This window comes from Coregonus lavaretus (assembly GCF_964263955.1).
Source record: "Coregonus lavaretus genome assembly, chromosome: 9".
Classification (NCBI taxonomy): domain Eukaryota; kingdom Metazoa; phylum Chordata; class Actinopteri; order Salmoniformes; family Salmonidae; genus Coregonus; species Coregonus lavaretus.
Window position 1 is genome coordinate 2,105,014 of NC_139996.1, and position 19,773 is coordinate 2,124,786.

Consider the following 19,773-nt stretch of genomic DNA (forward strand, 5'->3'; position numbering starts at 1 on the left):
AAATTGAGAAAAAAAATCCAGAAAATCCCATTGTAGGATTTTTTATGAATTTATTTGCAAATTATGGTGGAAAATAAGTATTTGGTCACCTACAAACAAGCAAGATTTCTGGCTCTCACAGACCTGTAACTTCTTCTTTAAGAGGCTCCTCTGTCCTCCACTCGTTACCTGTATTAATGGCACCTGTTTGAACTTGTTATCAGTATAAAAGACACCTGTCCACAACCTCAAACAGTCACACTCCAAACTTCACAATGGCCAAGACCAAAGAGCTGTCAAAGGACACCAAAAACAAAATTGTAGACCTGCACCAGGCTGGGAAGACTGAATCTGCAATAGGTAAGCAGCTTGGTTTGAAGAAATCAACTGTGGGAGCAATTATTAGGAAATGGAAGACATACAAGACCAATGATAATCTCCCTCGATCTGGGGCTCCACGCAAGATCTCACCCCGTGGGGTCAAAATGATCACAAGAACGGTGAGCAAAAATCCCAGAACCACACGGGGGGACCTAGTGAATGACCTGCAGAGAGCTGGGACCAAAGTAACAAAGCCAACCATCAGTAACACACTACGCCGCCAGGGACTCAAATCCTGCAGTGCGAGACGTGTCCCCCTGCTTAAGCCAGTACATGTCCAGGCCCGTCTGAAGTGCATTTGGATGATTCAGAAGAGGATTGGGAGAATGTCATATGGTCAGATGAAACCAAAATATAACTTTTTGGTAAAAACTCAACTCGTCATGTTTGGAGGACAAAGAATGCTGAGTTGCATCCAAAGAACACCATACCTACTGTGAAGCATGGGGTTGGAAACATCATGCTTTGGGGCTGTTTTTCTGCAAAGGGACCAGGACGATTGATCCGTGTAAAGGAAAGAATGAATGGGGCCATGTATCGTGAGATTTTGAGTGAAACCCTCCTTCCATCAGCAAGGGCATTGAAGATGAAACGTGGCTGGGTCTTTCAGCATGACAATGATCCCAAACACACCGCCCGGGCAACGAAGGAGTGGCTTCGTAAGAAGCATTTCAAGGTCCTGGAGTGGCCTAGCCAGTCTCCAGATCTCAACCCCATAGAAAATCTTTGGAGGGAGTTGAAAGTCTGTGTTGCCCAGCGACAGCCCCAAAACATCACTGCTCTAGAGGAGATCTGCATGGAGGAATGGTCCAAAATACCAGCAACAGTGTGTGAAAACCTTGTGAAGACTTACAGAAAACGTTTGACCTGTGTCCTTGCCAACAAAGGGTATATAACAAAGTATTGAGAAACTTTTGTTATTGACCAAATACTTATTTTCCACCATCATATGCCAATAAATTCATTGAAAATCCTACAATGTGATTTTCTGGATTTTTTTTTCTCATTTTGTCTGTCATAGTTGACGTGTACCTATGATGAAAATTACAGGCCTCTCTCATCTTTTTAAGTGGGAGAACTTGCACAATTGGTGGCTGACTAAATACTTTTTTTCCCCACTGTATGTGAGTCACAAGCCTTATCTCAGCCTCCCCCCTAATGGTTCCTCACATTAATCACAGCTTGTTGTGTTAAATAGTCTATATCAGTACAGCACAAACCTATTATGTTTAATCATTAATGTATTCTTTCTAAGCTAGGCACCACATCTAGTTATAAGAAAATAGAGCCCCACAATACTTCCATAAAATGTACAATTAAATCGGCAAAAATGTATATAAATACTTGATGTGTATCATTTTATCCCAACTCCGTCAACTACACCTAGCATAAATGTCGTGTTTGTTAGCATGTTCCATGTAGAACTCTCCATGTTGAATCATATATAATCCAACATCTTGTTTTCCGGAGCAGATCTTTACTAGTCCATACATGGCTATATCCTTTGGACGTAGTGCTGAAAGAGGAGGCGTTTACTGACATCCGATTGGTTACTGGCATTTAAAGGACCTTTCCGGCAACCTGATTGGTTAAAGGGCCTCACGTGCCGCACAGCACTTCCTTGTTTGAAAATATCTCCCGCGAGGAATCCACTTAAAGAGAGACAAAATGAGAAAATCTCGAAGAATATACCTACAGTATGTGAATAAAAATAGGCGATCTCAGTTAGCCAATGCGAGAAAAGCAGTGAATGAAAGATCCTGATCAGCCGATCCAGGCAGAGGCAGTACAGGTAGAGGAGGAAAAGGAGGCAGCCGGCAGCATCGCGTCGAGACGCACATTAGTTGAGATGAAGATGACAGCTAGCAGCGATCAACCAGACAGCAGACAGACAGACAGACAGCCAACAGTGGCTTTTATTCCACATGTCACAAAGAAACCAACTTGTAGTGTCTAAACACTGAACTGAAAATCACCATAGACCCCACCAACCAGGGATTCTGTAATTCTGTCATGATAGAATGGGCACCCTGTGAAGGTGATCGTGATGCATTTAGGAGGAGTGTTTACACTTCCTGCAGGCTGCAGGAGTGCTCCAGGGGAGATGTGGCATTTGATATAAATGTGAGGATGGTTCTTCTAGCCCACGAACTTGGACTTGGTTATGCAGCTCTAAAGAAAATAAACAAAGTCCTAGGGATTCCTTCCTTGAGTCTCAGCTCATATCAGAGACATGACAGGAGAGTGACAGGTCAATAAAAAGGGAGAGTAGCCCATTATTGTCAGGTGACTTACTAAATTGTATTTATAGATTCGATTAGTAATAGAGTCATAGTAAATAATACAGTCCAGTAACAGCTTATTTTTACTAAGTAAAACGTAAAAGAGAATTATATCAACCCGCAAGGCTCACGGTCATATTATTTGCTGTAAACATGAGTGCCAAAGCTTGATAAATAGTGCAGAAACAATTGTAAAGGATGTGTCGTATCGAGTGAGTGGTGGCAATTATTGCTGATGAACAAAAGGAGTCTGCTCATACTGAACGTTGATCATAAGGTTTATTCAGATCAGAAGCTTCAGCATGAGTGACAGGTGACATGACACCCGGAGAGCGACGCCTCAGAATGGCTGCTCGTTCTGCCTTTCTTCTTCGTTTTCCCCCCTATTTATAAACAATGATGCCCCCTCTTCTGGCCAATCACCAGTCTCCCCTGTCTACAACACACTTCCGGTCTGTTGTATGTGGCGTTACACCCAAAACATTCCCTCTTGATACTAACATAAACAACATTCCATTTCTTCATGAAAAACATTTAACACCATCATAATCTTAATACACTACATATTAATTACATAAATAAATATCGGTGAAAAGATATCCATGAAAAGATTTGAAAACAAGAGTAATTTATTGATTGTATGGGACCCTGTATGCTGTCAGCGTCCGTTCTTTTGGTTGGGCTTAATATCCAATCCTCCATTAGACTCCAGCTCATCTAAATTCGGTAACATCTGCAATGCTGTCAGCGTCCGTTCGTTTGGTTGGGCTTAATATCCAATCCTCCATTCGACTCCAGCTCACCTAAATTCGGTAACATCTGCAATGCTGTCAGCGTCCGTTCGTTTGGTTGGGCTTAATATCCAATCCTCCATTCGACTCCAGCTCATCTAAATTCTGTAACATCTGCAATGCTGTCAGCGTCCGTTCGTTTGGTTGGGCTTGCCTTTGTGAACTACAGATGTTGTACGTTGTACTCAGGGTCTGATTTGATTCTCTCTGAGGGGAGATAACATACCCTTTCCAGCCTTTCATAATAAAATAATTAGACCACCCACAACACCCACAAGTCTTCATCCTCATCATCACACCATTGTTCTAAATTAAATTCACCCTCTTCATCCTCCTCATCGTTCAGTTCATCCTAATGTAATTGTAAAGTAACGTGCCCCATTATCCGTTCCTATCGCCCATTCATCCATTGACATCATTCAACCAGTGAGGAGAGAGACACATTATCACCTGGGTACCAACGTCTTACAGCACATTTGTCTTGGCCCCTTAAGATAGTACTACGTGTGGAAACATTGCTTTCACCTGTCCAGTTCTCTCATGTAGTTGAGATGAAGGGAAGGAGACAAGGAGAGGAGACAAGGAGAGGAGACAAGGAGAGGAGACAAGGAGATGAGACAAGGAGAGGAGACAAGGAGAGGAGACAAGGAGAGGAGACAAGGAGAGGAAGTCCATGTAGAATGTTGATATGCCCCCCAGGAGTTGTTGATGTCCTGAGATGTCTGTCTGTTTAGTGCTGTATGCTTGATGTCCTCCTAATAATTCTATATTTCTTAATTACATTGTTTTACGTCTTAGATCTGTGTGTATTGTTGTGTATTGTTAGATATTACTGCACTGAGCTAGGAACACAAGCATTTTGCTACACCCTCCATAGCATCTGCTAAATATGTGTACGTGACCAATAAAATAGATTTGCTGAACCCTTATTGGGAGATGGTTAACTAGTCAGTATATTCCACTGATTCATATGGATGCCAGTCCATACATTGGCTGTAAAAGTGGGTTAAACCAGACAAGCGTAAAACTGTAGCTATGTGGTCTTTACTTGAGTGTGTTTCAGCAGGGTGAGAGGTCAGAGAGGGTGAGGTCAGTCAGTATTTTTCCGAACTCCTAAAATCCGTTACCCAATCTGATGGGATGGATGTTCAACCCCATTAAAATAACCATAAGGTCTATATAGTACCTTTAAGTTAAGACCTCACAGATCTGTTCATGGCAAAGCAGTTCAATTAATGATATTAATTGATTCTTGAAGAATATAACTTATAAATCATGAGCCTCATCTTGAGGAGTCACCTGTGACAGTATTCATAAAGAGTAGGAGTCCTGATCTAGGATCAGTTTAGACTTTTAGATCATAATGAAACAGATTAGATGGACAGGGGGGGACCTGATCCTAGATCAACACTCCTACTCTGAGACACTGCCTTTATGAATAAGGGCCCAGGAGTCACCAGGACCAAGAAACTGGACACCTACGATTGTAAAGTTTAGCTACAGCAGGTGTTTACTGCCATCTAGTGGAAGATACCAATAAAACACTTTATTATCAGTGTGGGGAGACGGCTGAGCTGAAACAGAACGTAAAGATGCAGGGAAAGGAGCATCTCTTTATCAAATCCAGAGTCACATGCAGGTAAAACATTGTGATTTCTATATAGTACTGTATCTGAAAGAGCATATTCTGCAGTTTCTATGACACTATCAAATAACTCTCAACATTCAAAAGGTGCAGCTCTATTTCCAAATATAAATTTTCTCAACAATATGCACCGCCGTTCAAAAGTTTGGGGTCTCTTAGAAATGTCCTTGTTTTCGAAAGAAAAGCAATTTTTTGGTCCATTAAAATAACATCAAATTGATCAGAAATACAGTGTAGACATTGTTAATGTTATAAATTGCTTATTTAGCTGGAAACGGCAGATTTTTAATGGAATATCTACATAGGCGTACAGAGGCCCATTATCAGCAACCATCAGTCCTGTGTTCAAATGGCACGTTGTGTTTGCTAATCCAAGTGTGTCATTTTAAAAGGCTAATTGATCACTAGAAAACCCTTTTGCAATTATGTTAGCACAGCTGAAAACTGTTGTGCTGATTAAAGAAGCAATAAAACTGGCCTTCTTGAGACTAGTTGAGTATCTGGAGCATCAGCAATTGTGGGTTCGATTACAGCCTCAAAATGGCCAGAAAAAAATAACTTTCTTCTGAAATTCTTCAGTCTATTCTTGTTCTGAGAAATGAAGGCTATACCATGCGAGAAATTCCCCTACCCACCCTCCAACCCCTCCTGGGACCACCCCAACCCACCCTCCAACCCTTCCTGGGACCACCCCTACCCACCCTCCAACCCTCCTGGGACCACCCCTACCCACCCTCCAACCCCTCCTGGGACCACCCCAACCCACCCTCCAACCCTTCCTGGGACCACCCCTACCCACCCTCCAACCCTCCTGGGACCACCCCTACCCACCCTCCAACCCCTCCTGGGACCACCCCTACCCACCCTCCAACCCTTCCTGGGACCACCCCTACCCACCCTCCAACCCTTCCTGGGACCACCCCAACCCACCCTCCAACCCCTCCTGGGACCACCCCTACCCACCCTCCAACCCCTCCTGGGACCACCCCAACCCACCCTCCAACCCCTCCTGGGACCACCCCTACCCACCCTCCAACCCTTCCTGGGACCACCCCTACCCACCCTCCAACCCTTCCTGGGACCACCCCAACCCACCCTCCAACCCCTCCTGGGACCACCCCAACCCACCCTCCAACCCTTCCTGGGACCACCCCTACCCACCCTCCAACCCTTCCTGGGACCACCCCTACCCACCCTCCAACCCCTCCTGGGACCACCCCAACCCACCCTCCAACCCTTCCTGGGACCACCCCTACCCACCCTCCAACCCTTCCTGGGACCACCCCTACCCACCCTCCAACCCCTCCTGGGACCACCTCAACCCACCCTCCAACCCTTCCTGGGACCACCCCTACCCACCTGATCTCCATTAAATTAAATACTAAATCTGGCTGTAGCAGGCTGCCTAGTAAATTAAATGTCTTTGGCCCCATTACACTAAAACATGTAGGCACAATGTTGTCCTCATCAATGTCATTTACAAGAACAAAATATTCAAACCGTTCTGTGTATGAGCTCCACTGCTCTATACTTTAATCAAACTGTCCAATGTTTCCAACAATTCCAATCATTTTTCGTTTCTCAATAAGCTCCTGATTGTCACTCACTTCAATATTGTCCTCAACCACAGCAATATTTTCTTCAGTCACGTGATCTTCATTCACTTCACTCACTGACGTTTCCTCCTAAGTTCGCTCATTTAGCAGTTTTAATTAAAAGGTTTGTCTTCACAGTTGAATAAATGTCCTTTCCTTTAATCACTGTATGTTCCTCCCTTTTAATCACGTTGTTTTCCCGCTCCGATGTCCGTCTCCAGTCCTTTTCTGCCGTCCATGACGATGTTAACTCCAGTGGTGGAAAAAGTACCCAGTCGTCATACTTGAGTAAAAGTAAAGATACCTTAATAGAAAATGACTCAACTAAATGAGGAAGTCACCCAGTATAATACTACTTGAGTAAAAGCCTAAAAGTATTTGGTTTTAAATATACTTAAGTATCAAAAGTACAAGTACAAGTATAAATCATTTCAAATTCCTTACATAAAGCAAACCAGATGATTTTCTTGTTTTTAAAATGTACGTTCAGCCAGAGGCACACTCCAACATTCAGACAATTTACAAACAAAGCATTTGTGTTTAGTGAGTCCGCCATATCAGAGGCAGTAGGGATGACCAGGGATGTTCTCTTGATAAATGTGTGAATTGGACCATTTTCTGTCATGCTAAGCATTCAAAATGTAACGAGTACTTTTGGGTGTCAGGGAAAATGTATGGAGTAAAAAGTACATTATTTTCTTTATGAATGTAGTAAAGTAAAAGTTGTCAAAAATTTAAATAGTAAAGTCACGTACAGATACCCCAAAAACGACTTAAGTAGTATGTTAAAGTATTTTTACTTAAGTGAAGTAGAGGTGGGAGAATCCAGAACGTGGACATGTGTCCAGTGTGTGTGTCCAGTGTGTGTGTGTGTGTGTCCACTGTTTGTGTGTGTGTCCAGTGTGTGTGTCCAGTGTGTGTGTGTCCAGTGTGTGTGTGTGTGTGTGTGTGTGTGTGTGTGTGTGTCCAGTGTGTGTTCAGTGTGTTCAGTGTGTTTGTGTCTAGTGTGTGTGTGTCCAGTGTGTGTGTGTGTGTGTGTGTCCAGTGTGTGTGTGTGTGTGTCCAGTGTGTGTGTGTGTGTCCAGTATGTGTGTGTGTCCAGTGGGTGTTTGTTCAGTGTGTGTCTGTCCAGTTTGTGTGTGTGTTCAGTATGTGTGTGTGTGTCCAGTGTGTGTGTGTGTGTGTGTGTGTGTGTGTTCAGTGTGTGTGTGTGTCCAGTGTGTGTGTGTGTTCAGTGTGTTTGTGTTCAGTGAGTGTGTGTGTGTGTTCAGTGTGTGTGTGTGTCCAGTGTGTGTGTGTTCAGTGTGTGTGTGTGTGTCCAGTGTGTGTGTGTGTATGTGTGTGTGTGTGTGTGTGTTCAGTGTGTATGTGTCCAGTGTGTGTGTGTCCAGTGTGTGTGTGTGTGTGTGTGTGTGTTTGTGTCCAGTATGTGTGTGGGTGTGTCCAGTGGGTGTTTGTTCAGTGTGTGTGTGTGTCCAGTGTGTGTGTGTGTGTGTGTGTGTGTGTGTGTGTCCAGCGTGTGTGTGTCCCCAGTGTGTGTTTGTGTTCAGTGTGTGTGTGTGTGTTCAGTATGTGTGTGTGTGTGTGTGTCCAGTGTGTGTGTCCAGTGTGTGTGTGTGTGTGTGTTCAGTGTGTGTCCAGTGTGTGTGTGTGTGTGTCCAGTGTGTGTGTGTGTGTGTGTGTGTGTGTGTGTGTGTGTGTCCAGTGTTTGTGTGAGTGTTCAGTGTGTTCAGTGTGTGTGTGTCCAGTGTGTGTGTGTGTGTGTCCAGCGTGTGTGTGTGTTCAGTGTGTGTGTCCAGTGTGTGTGTGTTCAGTATGTGTCTAGTGTGCGTGTGTGTGTGTGTGTGTGTGTGTGTGTGTTTGTGTGTGTGTTTGTGTCTCCAGTGTGTGTGTGTGTCAGTGTTACCATGGTTATTATTTACAGGGACACTGAGGAGTCAACCAGAACCCTAAACCCTGGATAGAGGGGCTCAGTGAATGTGGTGTAGAATGTGTTCAGGTGGGTCAGTGTGTCAGAGGAGACTCTGTAGAAGGACAGAGTGCCGGCTGGCCAGTCCAGATACACTCCTACTCTGTGGGGGCTGGAGGAGGGGACCTTTATGGTAGTGGACTTATTATTGTGCCAGGCAGAGTAACTGTTGTTAAAGCAGGTCAGACTCCAGGACTTGTCATTACATCCAATCCTACAGTCATCACCCTTTCCTTTCCTGCTGATTCCTTTATATGTCACTCCTATATCAGCCCAACTCCCACTCCACTCTACCTCCCAGTAACAGCGCCCAGTCAGACCCTCTCTACACAGCACCTGTCTCCAGAACTCAAATCTCTCTGGGTGATCAGGATACGGCTGCTCCTGTCTCCTACATGTCACCTTTCTGTTCTCCTCAGACAGAGAGAGGTATCCGTTTACTGTGTTTAGCTCCAGTGTGAGATCACAGACATCTGATGGATGAAACCAGACACAATATTAGAAATCATCATCATTCACATTAGAATGTTAACTCACTTTTCACTAATTCCTTTAATGTAGATGTTTCTAGGTATCAAAAGGAGAAGTTAAGGTAACTTGAGACTTGTTGAATGATCATATGTTATACTGTATGGTAATATAAAACACACTTATTCCCGTTAATTACACACACACACACACGCTGGCCACACGTCCTGAACACACACACACACACATCATGAATACACACACACTGGACACACACACACCTTCATGAACACACACACACATTTCTATTGTAACAGGAACACGCCACACACACACACAGACACACACATTGTCAAAGCAACTCTTTGTAAACTTTGGTGTCCCTGATTTGTGCTTCTGTAGAACTACAGCTGATATTTAATATGACCAAGTAAGTAATGATGGTGGTCTTTGACTTTGACTTCACTTGAATTAAAACGTATTCTTAGTCATATTCTTCACAGCAGTCAACACTCACATTTTCTAAGTCCAGGTTTCATTGTGTACTCTCCACCATGTTCCACACTGTAGCGGTAAGCAGAAGAACAGACAGTCATTGAGGGATACACATGAACTCACACACACACACACACACACACACTGGACACACACTGGACACACACTGGACACAAACACACTGGACACAAACACACAGACAAAGTTATATGCTGACAGTGTGTGGTGTGTGTGTGTGTGTCCAGTGTGTGTGTGTGTGTGTGTGTGGGGGTCCAGTGTGTGTGTGTGTACAATGTGTGTGTGTGTGAGTCCAGTGTGTGTGTGTAAAGTGTGTAAAGTGTGTGTGTGTTCCTGTGTGTGTGTGTTGTGTGTGTGTGTGTGTGTGTGTGTGTGTGTGTGTGTGTGTGTGTGTGTCCAGAGTGTGTGTGTGTATCCAGTGTGTGTGTGTCCTGTGTGTGTGTGTTTCCTGTGTGTGTGTGTGTGTGTGTCCAGTGTGTGTGTGTCCAGTGTGTGTTTCTTGTGTGTGTTTGTGTCCAGTGTGTGTTTATGTGTGTGTCTAGTGTGAGTGTGTTTGTCCAGTGTGTGTGTGTGTCCAGTGTTTGTGTGTGTCCAGTGTTTGTGTGTGTCCAGTGTGTGTGTGTGTCCAGTGTGTGTGTGTTCAGTGTGTGTGTGTGTCCAGTGTGTGTGTGTTTAGTGTGTATGTGTCCAGTGTGTGTGTGTCCAGTGTGTGTGTGTCCAGTGTGTGTGTGTGTCCAGTGTGTGTGTGTCCAGTGTGTGTGTGTCCAGTGTGTGGGTGTCCAGTGTGTGTCAAACATTCTTACCACCACTTGGACAAAGTTATATGCTGTGTTTTTGTCACACTGGACACACACACACACTGGACACACACACACACACACACACACACACACACACACACACACACACACACACTGGACACACACACACACACAGGACACACACACTGGATACACACACACACACAAAAACACACACACACACTGGACACACACACATACTGGACACACACACACACACACACACACACACTGGACACACACACAGACACACACACACTGGACACACACACACACACACACATACACACACAAACACACACACTGGAAACAAACACACACACACCCACACGCTTGACACACACACACACACACACTGGACACACACACACACACTGGACAAACACACACCCACTGGACAAACACACACACACTGGACAAACACACACACACTGGACAAACACACACCCACTGGACAAACACACACACACTGGACAAACAATCAATCAATCAATTTTATTTTATATAGCCCTTCGTACATCAGCTAATATCTCGAAGTGCTGTACAGAAACCCAGCCTAAAACCCCAAACAGCTAGTAATGCAGGTGTAGAAGCACGGTGGCTAGGAAAAACTCCCTAGAAAGGCCAAAACCTAGGAAGAAACCTAGAGAGGAACCAGGCTATGAGGGGTGGCCAGTCCTCTTCTGGCTGTGCCGGGTGGAGGTTATAACAGAACCATGCCAAGATGTTCAAAAATGTTCATAAGTGACAAGCATGGTCAAATAATAATCAGGAATAAATCTCAGTTGGCTTTTCATAGCCGATCACACAAACACACACACACTGGACAAACACACACCCACTGGACAAACACACACACACTGGACAAACACACACACACTGGACAAACACACACACACTGGACAAACACACACACACTGGACAAACACACACCCACTGGACAAACACACACACACTGGACAAACACACACACACTGGACAAACACACACACACTGGACAAACACACAAACACTGGACAAACACACACACACTGGACAAACACACACACACTGGACAAACACACACACACTGGACAAACACACACACACTGGACAAACACACACACACTGGACAAACACACAAACACTGGACAAACACACACACACTGGACAAACACACACACACTGGACAAACACACACACACTGGACAAACACACACACACTGGACAAACACACACACACTGGACAAACACACACACACTGGACAAACACACACACACTGGACAAACACACACACACTGGACAAGGCCCTTAACCCTAATTGCTCCTGTAAGTCTCTCTGGAGCGTCTGCTAAATTACTTAAATGTTAATGTTAATTGAGAGCATCCTGTCGGGCTGTATCACCTCCTGGTACGGCAACTGCACCGCCCACAACCGCAGGGCTCTCCAGAGGATGGTGCGGTCTGCCCAACGCATTACCGGGGGCAAACTACCCGCCCTCCAAGACACATACAGCACCCGATGTCACAGGAAGGCCAAAAAGATAATCAAGGACATCAACCACCCGAGCCACTGCCTGTTCACCCCGCTATCATCCAGAAGGCGAGGTCAGTACAGGTGCATCAAAGCTGGGACCGAGATAATGAAAAACAGCTTCTATCTCAAGGCCATCAGACTGTTAAATAGCCATCACTAGCACATTAGAGGCTGCTGCTGCCTATTGAAATCACTGGCCACTTTAAGAAATGGAACACTAGTCACTTTAATAATGTTTCCATATCTTGCACTACTCATCTCATATGTATATACTGCATTCTATTCTATAATATTCTACTGTATCTTAGTCCATGCCGCTCTGTCATTGCTTGTCCATATATGTATATATTCTTAAATCCCATTCCTTACTAGTTTTGTGTGTATTGGGTATCTGTTGTGAAATTGTTATATACTACTTGTAGATATTACTGCACTGTCGGAGCTAGAAGCACAAGCATTTCGCTACACCCGATATAACATCTGGTAAACACGTGTTTGTGACAAATACAATTTGATTTGATTTGATGTCTGATATGAACATTGACATAAACCCTCTACATACTTGAGTTTCTCCAGTCTGCAGTGTGGATCCTCCAGTCCAGCAGAGAGCAGTCTGACTCCTGAGTCTCCTGGGTGATTGTAGCTCAGGTCCAGCTCGCTCAGGTGTGAGGGGTTTGACTTCAGAGCTGAGACCAGAGAAGCACAGCCTTCCTCTGTGACTAGACAGCCTGACAGCCTGCAAAGAGTCAAATCATATTAAAATCACACTGCTATTCTTTGGTGGTGAAAATAGTGGCAGTATATTGTTTCAACGTGTTCAGATATATCAGTGTCCTGAAACCTGACATATCTATTCATAAATGAATGTTCATTATTAGAAATGATCATAATATTGCTTGTAGAGAGAAACATTTATAGTACAAATATTTGAGTAGACTGACCAGACCAGTTTAAAAAGCAGTATCAGTCAAAAGACCGACAGTGAGGTATCAGATTTAGATTGTATTGAGTATACAGTCCACACCATATCTATTTTGACAGTGAAGCAAACATTTTAAATGTGGCTCTGTACTCCAGCATTTTGGATTTGAGATCAAATGTTTCATATGAGGTGACAGTATATAATGTCACCTTTTATTTGAGGGTATTTTCATACATATCAGTTTCACCGTTTAGAAATGAAAGTCTTTATGTATCTATTCCCCCCATTTGAAGAAGTCATAAGTATTCTGACCAATTCACTTATAGTGTATTAAAGTAGTCAAAAGTTTAGTATTTGGTCCCAAACTCGTTGGTTGCATTTGCAGTTTGTTTTGGTTGTGTTTTGGGTTATGTTTTGCCCGATAGTAACTGAATGGTGGATGATGACTGGATTAATCTTCTGTCTAAGTGAGTAGATAACATGTTTCTAAACACTATTAAATTAATCCTGATGATGTCATGATTAAGAAAAATCATGAATGAATCATGAATAATAATGAGTGAGAAAGTTACAGAGGCTACAACAAAACAGCTAACCTCTCACCGTTACCAATAACAGAGGGGGTATGATCCTTGTTCCTCTGTAACTTTCTCATTCATCATCCTTCATGATTCATTCATGATTATTCATAATCATGGTAGCATCCACATGAATGCAGAAGTGTTCAGAAACATCTTATATTCTTACTGACAATACAAGCGAAGTGACTCCAAAATGACAGGACATTATTCACCATTCAGTTTCTATTGGGGAAAACATCATCCAAAACACAACCAAGACAAACTGCAAATGCATTCAACAAGTTTGTAGAATCACATGCTTGATGTAATCACTGTGTGTAAGGAATATGGGACCAAATACTAAACTTATGACTACTTTAACACAATATAAGTGAATATGTCCAAATTATTATGACTTTTTCAAATGGGAGAACTAGATACATAAAGTGCCTTCATTTCTAAACAGTAACACAGATATGTATGAAAATATCCTCAAATAAAAGGTGACATTATTACATTTACATTTTAGTCATTTAGTAATAGTGTGTAGTTTATTAATATGAAACGTTCTATCTCAAATCCAAAATGATGGAGCATAGCGCCCAATTAAAAACACTAAGCTTCACTGTCCAAACACATATGGTGTGGACTATGTGTGCCTGGTAAACACATGTGGATCTGGTGAACAGTTATCACTTGTTGACCAACTATAGGAATACTGACCTCAGAGTCTCCAGTTTACAGTGGGGATTCCCCAGTCCAGCAGAGAGCAGCTTCACTCCTGAATCCTTCAGGTCATTGTTATTCAGATCCAGCTCTCTCAGGTGTGAGGGGTTTGACTTCAGAGCTGAGACCAGAGAAGCACAGCCTTCCTCTGTGACTAGACAGCCTGACAGCCTGCAAAGAGTCAAATCATATTAAAACCACACTGCTATTCTTTGGTGGTGAAAATAGTGGCAGTATGTTTATTCAACATTTTCAGATACATCAGAGTCCTGAAACCTGCCATATCTATTCATATATGTATATATACACTACCAGTAAAATGTTTGAACACACCAACTCATTCAAGTTAAAACATTTTTTAAAACTATTTTAGAATAATAGTGAAGACATCAAAACTATGAAATAACAAATATGGAATCATGTAGTAACCAAATAATTGTTAAACAAATCAAAATATATGTTATCTTTCAGATTCTTCAAATAGCCACCCTTTGCCTTGATGACAACTTTGCACACTCTTGGCATTCTCTCAACCAGCTTCATAAGGTAGTCACCTGGAATGCATTTCAATTAACATGTGTGCCTTCTTAAAAGTTAATTTGTGGAATTTATTTCCTTCTTAATGTGTTTGAGCCAATCAGTTGTGTTGTGACAAGGTAGGGGTGGTATACAGAAGATAGCCCTATTTGGTAAAAGACCAAGTCCATATTATGGCAAGAACAGCTCAAATAAGCAAAGAGAAACGACAGTCCATCATTACATTAAGACATGAAGGTCAGTCAATACGGAACATTTCAAGAACTTTGAAAGTTTCTTCAAGTAAAGTCACAAAAAACATCAAGCACTATGATGAAACTGGCTCTCATGAGGACCGTCACAGGAATGGAAGTTCCTAAGTTACCTCTGCTGCAGAGGATACGTTCATTAGAGTTACCAGCCTCAGAAATTGCGGGCCAAATAAATGCTTCACAGAGTTCAAGTCACAGACACATCTCAACATCAACTGTTCAGAGGGGACTGTGTGAATCAGGCCTTCATGGTCGAATTGCTGCAAAGAAATCACTACTAAAGGACACCAATAAGAAGAAGAGACCTGCTTGGGCCAACAAACACGAGCAATGGATATAACACCGGTGGACATTTGTCCTTTGGTCTGGAGTCCAAATTGGAGATTTTTGGTTCCAACCACCGTGTCTTTGTGAGAAGCAGTGTGGGTGAACGGATGATCTCTGCATGTGTAGTTCCCACCGTAAAGCATGGAGGAGGAGGTGTTATGGTGTGGGGGTGCTTTGCTGGTGACACTGTCTGTGATTTGTTTTGAATTCAAGGCACACTTAACCAGCATGGCTACCACAGCATTCTGCAGCGATACGCCATCCCGTCTGGTTTGGGCTTAGTGGGACTATCATTTGTTTTTCAACAGGACAATGACCCAACACACTTCCAGGCTGTGTAAGGAGAGTGATTGAGTGCTGCATCAGATGACCTGTCCTGCATAATCACCCGACTTCAACCAAATTGAGATGGTATAGGATGAGTTGGATGGCAAAGTGAAGGAAAAGCAGCCAACAAGTGCTCAGCATATGTGGGAACTCCTTCAAGACTGTTGGAAAAGCATTCCAGGTAAAGCTGGTTGAGAGAATGCCAAGAGTGTGCAAAGCTGTCATCAAGGCAAAGGGTGGCTATTTTAAGAATTTCAAATATAAAATATATTTTGATTTGTTTAACACTTTTTTGGTTACTACATGATACCATATTTATTATTTCATAGTTTTGATGTCTTCACTATTATTCTACAATGTAAAAAATAATAAAAATAAAGAAAACCCTTGAATGACTAGGTGTGTCCAAACGTTTGACTGGTACTGTATATTAATGAATTAATGTATCATTATTAACAGTAGATAACATGTTTCTAAACACTACTCAATTAATCCTTGTGTGTGTCCAGTGTGTGTGTGTGTGTGTGTGTCCAGTGTGTGTGTCCAGTGTGTGTGTCCAGTGTGTGTGTCCAGTGTGTGTGTGTGTTTCCAGTGTGTGTGTCCAGTGTGTGTGTGTGTGTGTGTGTGTGTGTGTGTGTGTGTGTGTGTGTGTGTGTGTGTGTGTCCAGTGTGTGTGTGTGTGTTTCCAGTGTGTGTGTCCAGTGTGTGTGTGTGTGTCCAGTGTGTGTGTGTTCATTGAGTGATACAGGAATACTGACCTCAGAGTCTCCAGTTTACAGTGGGGATTCCCCAGTCCCGCAGAGAGCAGCTTCACTCCTGAATCCTTCAGGTCATTGTTACTCAGATGCAGCTCTCTCAGGTGTGAGCGGTTTGACTTCAGAGCTGAGACCAGAGAAGCACAGCCTTCCTCTGTGACTAGACAGCCTGACAGCCTGTAAATATTAAAATCATATTAAAACCACACTGCTATTCTTTGGTGTTGAGTAATTTTCTTTCTGAGTGAGTAGATAACATGTTTCTAAACACTACTAAATTAATCCTGATGATGCCATGATTGAGAAAGATCATGAATGAATCATGAATAATAATGACTGAGAAAGTTACAGAGGCTACAACAAAACATACTAACCTCTCACCATTAACCTCAAATAAAAGTTGACATTCTGTTCTGTCGCCTAATATGAAACATTCTATCTCAAATCCAAAATGCTGGAGCATAGCACCAAATTTAAAACACTAAGCTTCACTGTCCAGACACATATGGTGTGGACTATGTGTGCCTGGTAAACACATGTGGATCTGGTGAACAGTTATCACTTGTTTACCAACTACAGGAATACTGACCTCAGAGTCTCCAGTTTACAGTGGGGATCCCCCAGTACAGCAGAGAGCAGCTTCACTCCTGAATCCTTCAGGTCATTGTTACTCAGATGCAACTCTTTCAGGTGTGAGGGGTTTGACTTCAGAGCTGAGACCAGAGAAGCACAGCCTTCCTCTGTGACTAGACAGCCTGACAGCCTGTAAAGAGTCAAATCATATTAAAACCACACCGCTATTCTTTGGTGTTGAGTAATTTTCTTTCTGAGTGAGTAGATAACATGTTTCTAAACACTACTAAAAGTAATCCTGATGATGCCATGATTGAGAAAGATCATGAATGAATCATGAATAATAATGAGTGAGAAAGTTACAGAGGCTACAACAAAACATACTAACCTCTCACCATTAACCTCAAATAAAAGGTGACATTCTGTTCTGTCACCTAATATGAAACATTCTATCTCAAATCCAAAATGCTGGAGCACACACACACACACACACATACCCCACAAGACACCAGAGGTCTCTTCACAGTCCCCAAGTCCAGAACAGACTATGGGAGGCGCACAGTACTACATAGAGCCATGACTACATGGAACTCTGTTCCACATCAGGTAACTGATGCAAGCAGTAGAATCAGATTTCAAAAATAGTTAAAAATACACCTTGTGGAACAGCGGGGACTGTGAAGAGACACACACACACAGGCACATACACACATACATATAGACACTCACTCTACACACACGTACACATGGATGTTGGATTGTAAATATGTGATAGTGGAGTAGTGGCCTGAGGGAACACACTAAATGTATTGGGTAAAGTGTTATGAAATATAATGTCATGTCATATTTAAATTGTACATAACTGCCTTAATGTTGCAGGACCCCAGGAAGAGTAGCTGCTGCCTTGCCAGAAGCTAATGGGGATCCATAATAAATACAAATAGAGGAATACTGACCTCAGAGTCTCCAGTTTACAGTGGGGATCCCCCAGTACAGCAGAGAGCAGCTTCACTCCTGAATCCTTCAGGACATTGTTACTCAGATCCAGCTCTCTCAGGTGTGAGGGGTTTGACTTCAGAGCTGAGACCAGAGAAGCACAGCCTTCCTCTGTGAGTCCACAGAATGACAGCCTGACAAAGAAATCATCATGATTTCACAAACACACAGTTAATTTAACACCAGTAATGTAGAAGAACAATGGCAGATGCATTTGGTTTATTCTCTTAAACAACATCTTCCGTCTCCTAGAATTGTATGGTCATATTGTTATACTAATGTGAACACCAATGCACTGATTCAGCAAGCTTTTCAATTTAATATGATATATGATATACAAATTATAATGCATATATTTCTCTAAACTGAATATTTCTTCCTGATGATTAGTACTTAAATGTCATTTTATGTACTCACAGAGCAGCTCTGGAGGCTTTGACCACTGGCAGCAGCCTCAGAAGACCTTCCTCTGATCTTGAGTATTTCTTCGGGTCAAACACATCCAGCTCCTTTTCTGAAGTCAGCAACACAAAAACCAGAGCTGACCACTGTGCAGGTGACAGTTTGGCTTCTGAGAGACTTCCTGATCTCAGGTAGCTTTGGATCTCCTCCACTAGAGAATGGTCATTCAGTTCATTCAGACAGTGGAACAGATTGATGCACCTCTCTGGAGAGGGATTCTCCCTGATCTTCTCCTTGATGTACTTGACTGTTTCTTCGTGGCTCTGTGAGCTGCTTCTTGTCTTTGTCAGTAGACCTCGTAAGTGCTTCTGATTGGACTCCAGTGAGAGGCCCAGAAGGAAGCGGAGGAAAAGGTCCAGGTTTCCTGTCTCACTTTGTAAGGCTTTATCCACAGCACTCTTGTAGACAGTAACTTCAGTAACTTGCGGTTCGGCCATTAGATTCTCATTGTTGTTGATGAATGAGAGGAACACATATACAGCAGCCAGAAACTCCTGAATGCTCAGATGCACGAAGCAGTACACCTTGTCCTCGTAAAGCACACATTCCTCTTTAAAGATCTGTGTGCAAAATCCTGAGTACACTGAGGCTTCATTGACGTCAATGCCAGCCTCTTTCAGGTCTTCTTCATAGAAAATCAGATTGCCATTCACAAGCTGTTGAAAAGCCAGTTTTCCCAGTGACAGAATGATCTCTTTATTCCAGTGTGGACCTGTCTCTTCTTTCCCAAGATACTTTTCATTCTTCTGTTTGGTATGAAACTCCACAAGGTGTGTGTACATCTCAGTCAGAGTCTTGGGCATCTCTTCTCTCTTATGTTTCAGCATGTGTTCAAGGACTATTGCAGAAATCCAACAGAAGACTGGAACGTGGCACATGATGTGGAGGCTCCTTGAGGTCTTTATGTGTGAGATGATTCTGCTGGCCAGGTCCTCATCACTGAATCTCTTCCTGAAGTACTCCTCCTTCTGTGGGTCATTGAACCCTCGTACCTCTGTCACCTGGTCAACACACCCTGAAGGGATCTGATTGGCTGCTGCAGGTCGGGTAGTTATCCAGAGGAGAGCAGAGGGAAGCAGATTTCCCTTGATGAGATTTGTCAGCAGAACATCCACTGAGGTTGACTCTGTGACGTCACAACAAATCTTGTTCTTCTGGAAGTCTAGGGGCAGTCGGCACTCATCCAGACCATCAAAGATGAACAGAACTTTGTAGTTGTCGTAGTTGGAGATTCTTGATTCTTTGGTTTCCATTGAGAAGTGATTGAGAAGTTCAATCAAAGTGTGTTTTTCCCCTTTCATCAAATTCAGCTCCCGAAAAGGGAATGAAAATACAAATTGGACATCCTGATTTGCTTTTCCTTCAGCCCAGTCTAGAATGAACTTCTGCACAGAGAC

At 43.0% G+C, this 19,773-nt stretch overlaps 1 protein-coding gene across 1 annotated transcript; it reads right to left on the reverse strand.

Annotated features, from left to right (window-relative positions):
* Window positions 1–6,580: 6,580 nt before the first annotated feature.
* LOC311135438 (uncharacterized protein) lies at window positions 6,581–19,766 on the reverse strand. Its single transcript, XM_084169390.1, has 8 exons — window positions 18,332–19,766; window positions 17,875–18,048; window positions 16,935–17,108; window positions 16,349–16,522; window positions 14,146–14,319; window positions 12,503–12,676; window positions 9,628–9,674; window positions 6,581–9,115 (listed from the first exon to the last, which is right to left on the reverse strand). The coding sequence occupies exons 1-8, from the start codon at window positions 19,675–19,677 to the stop codon at window positions 8,592–8,594; spliced, it is 2,787 nt and encodes a 928-aa protein (XP_084025516.1). The 5' UTR covers window positions 19,678–19,766; the 3' UTR covers window positions 6,581–8,591.
* Window positions 19,767–19,773: the final 7 nt, after the last annotated feature.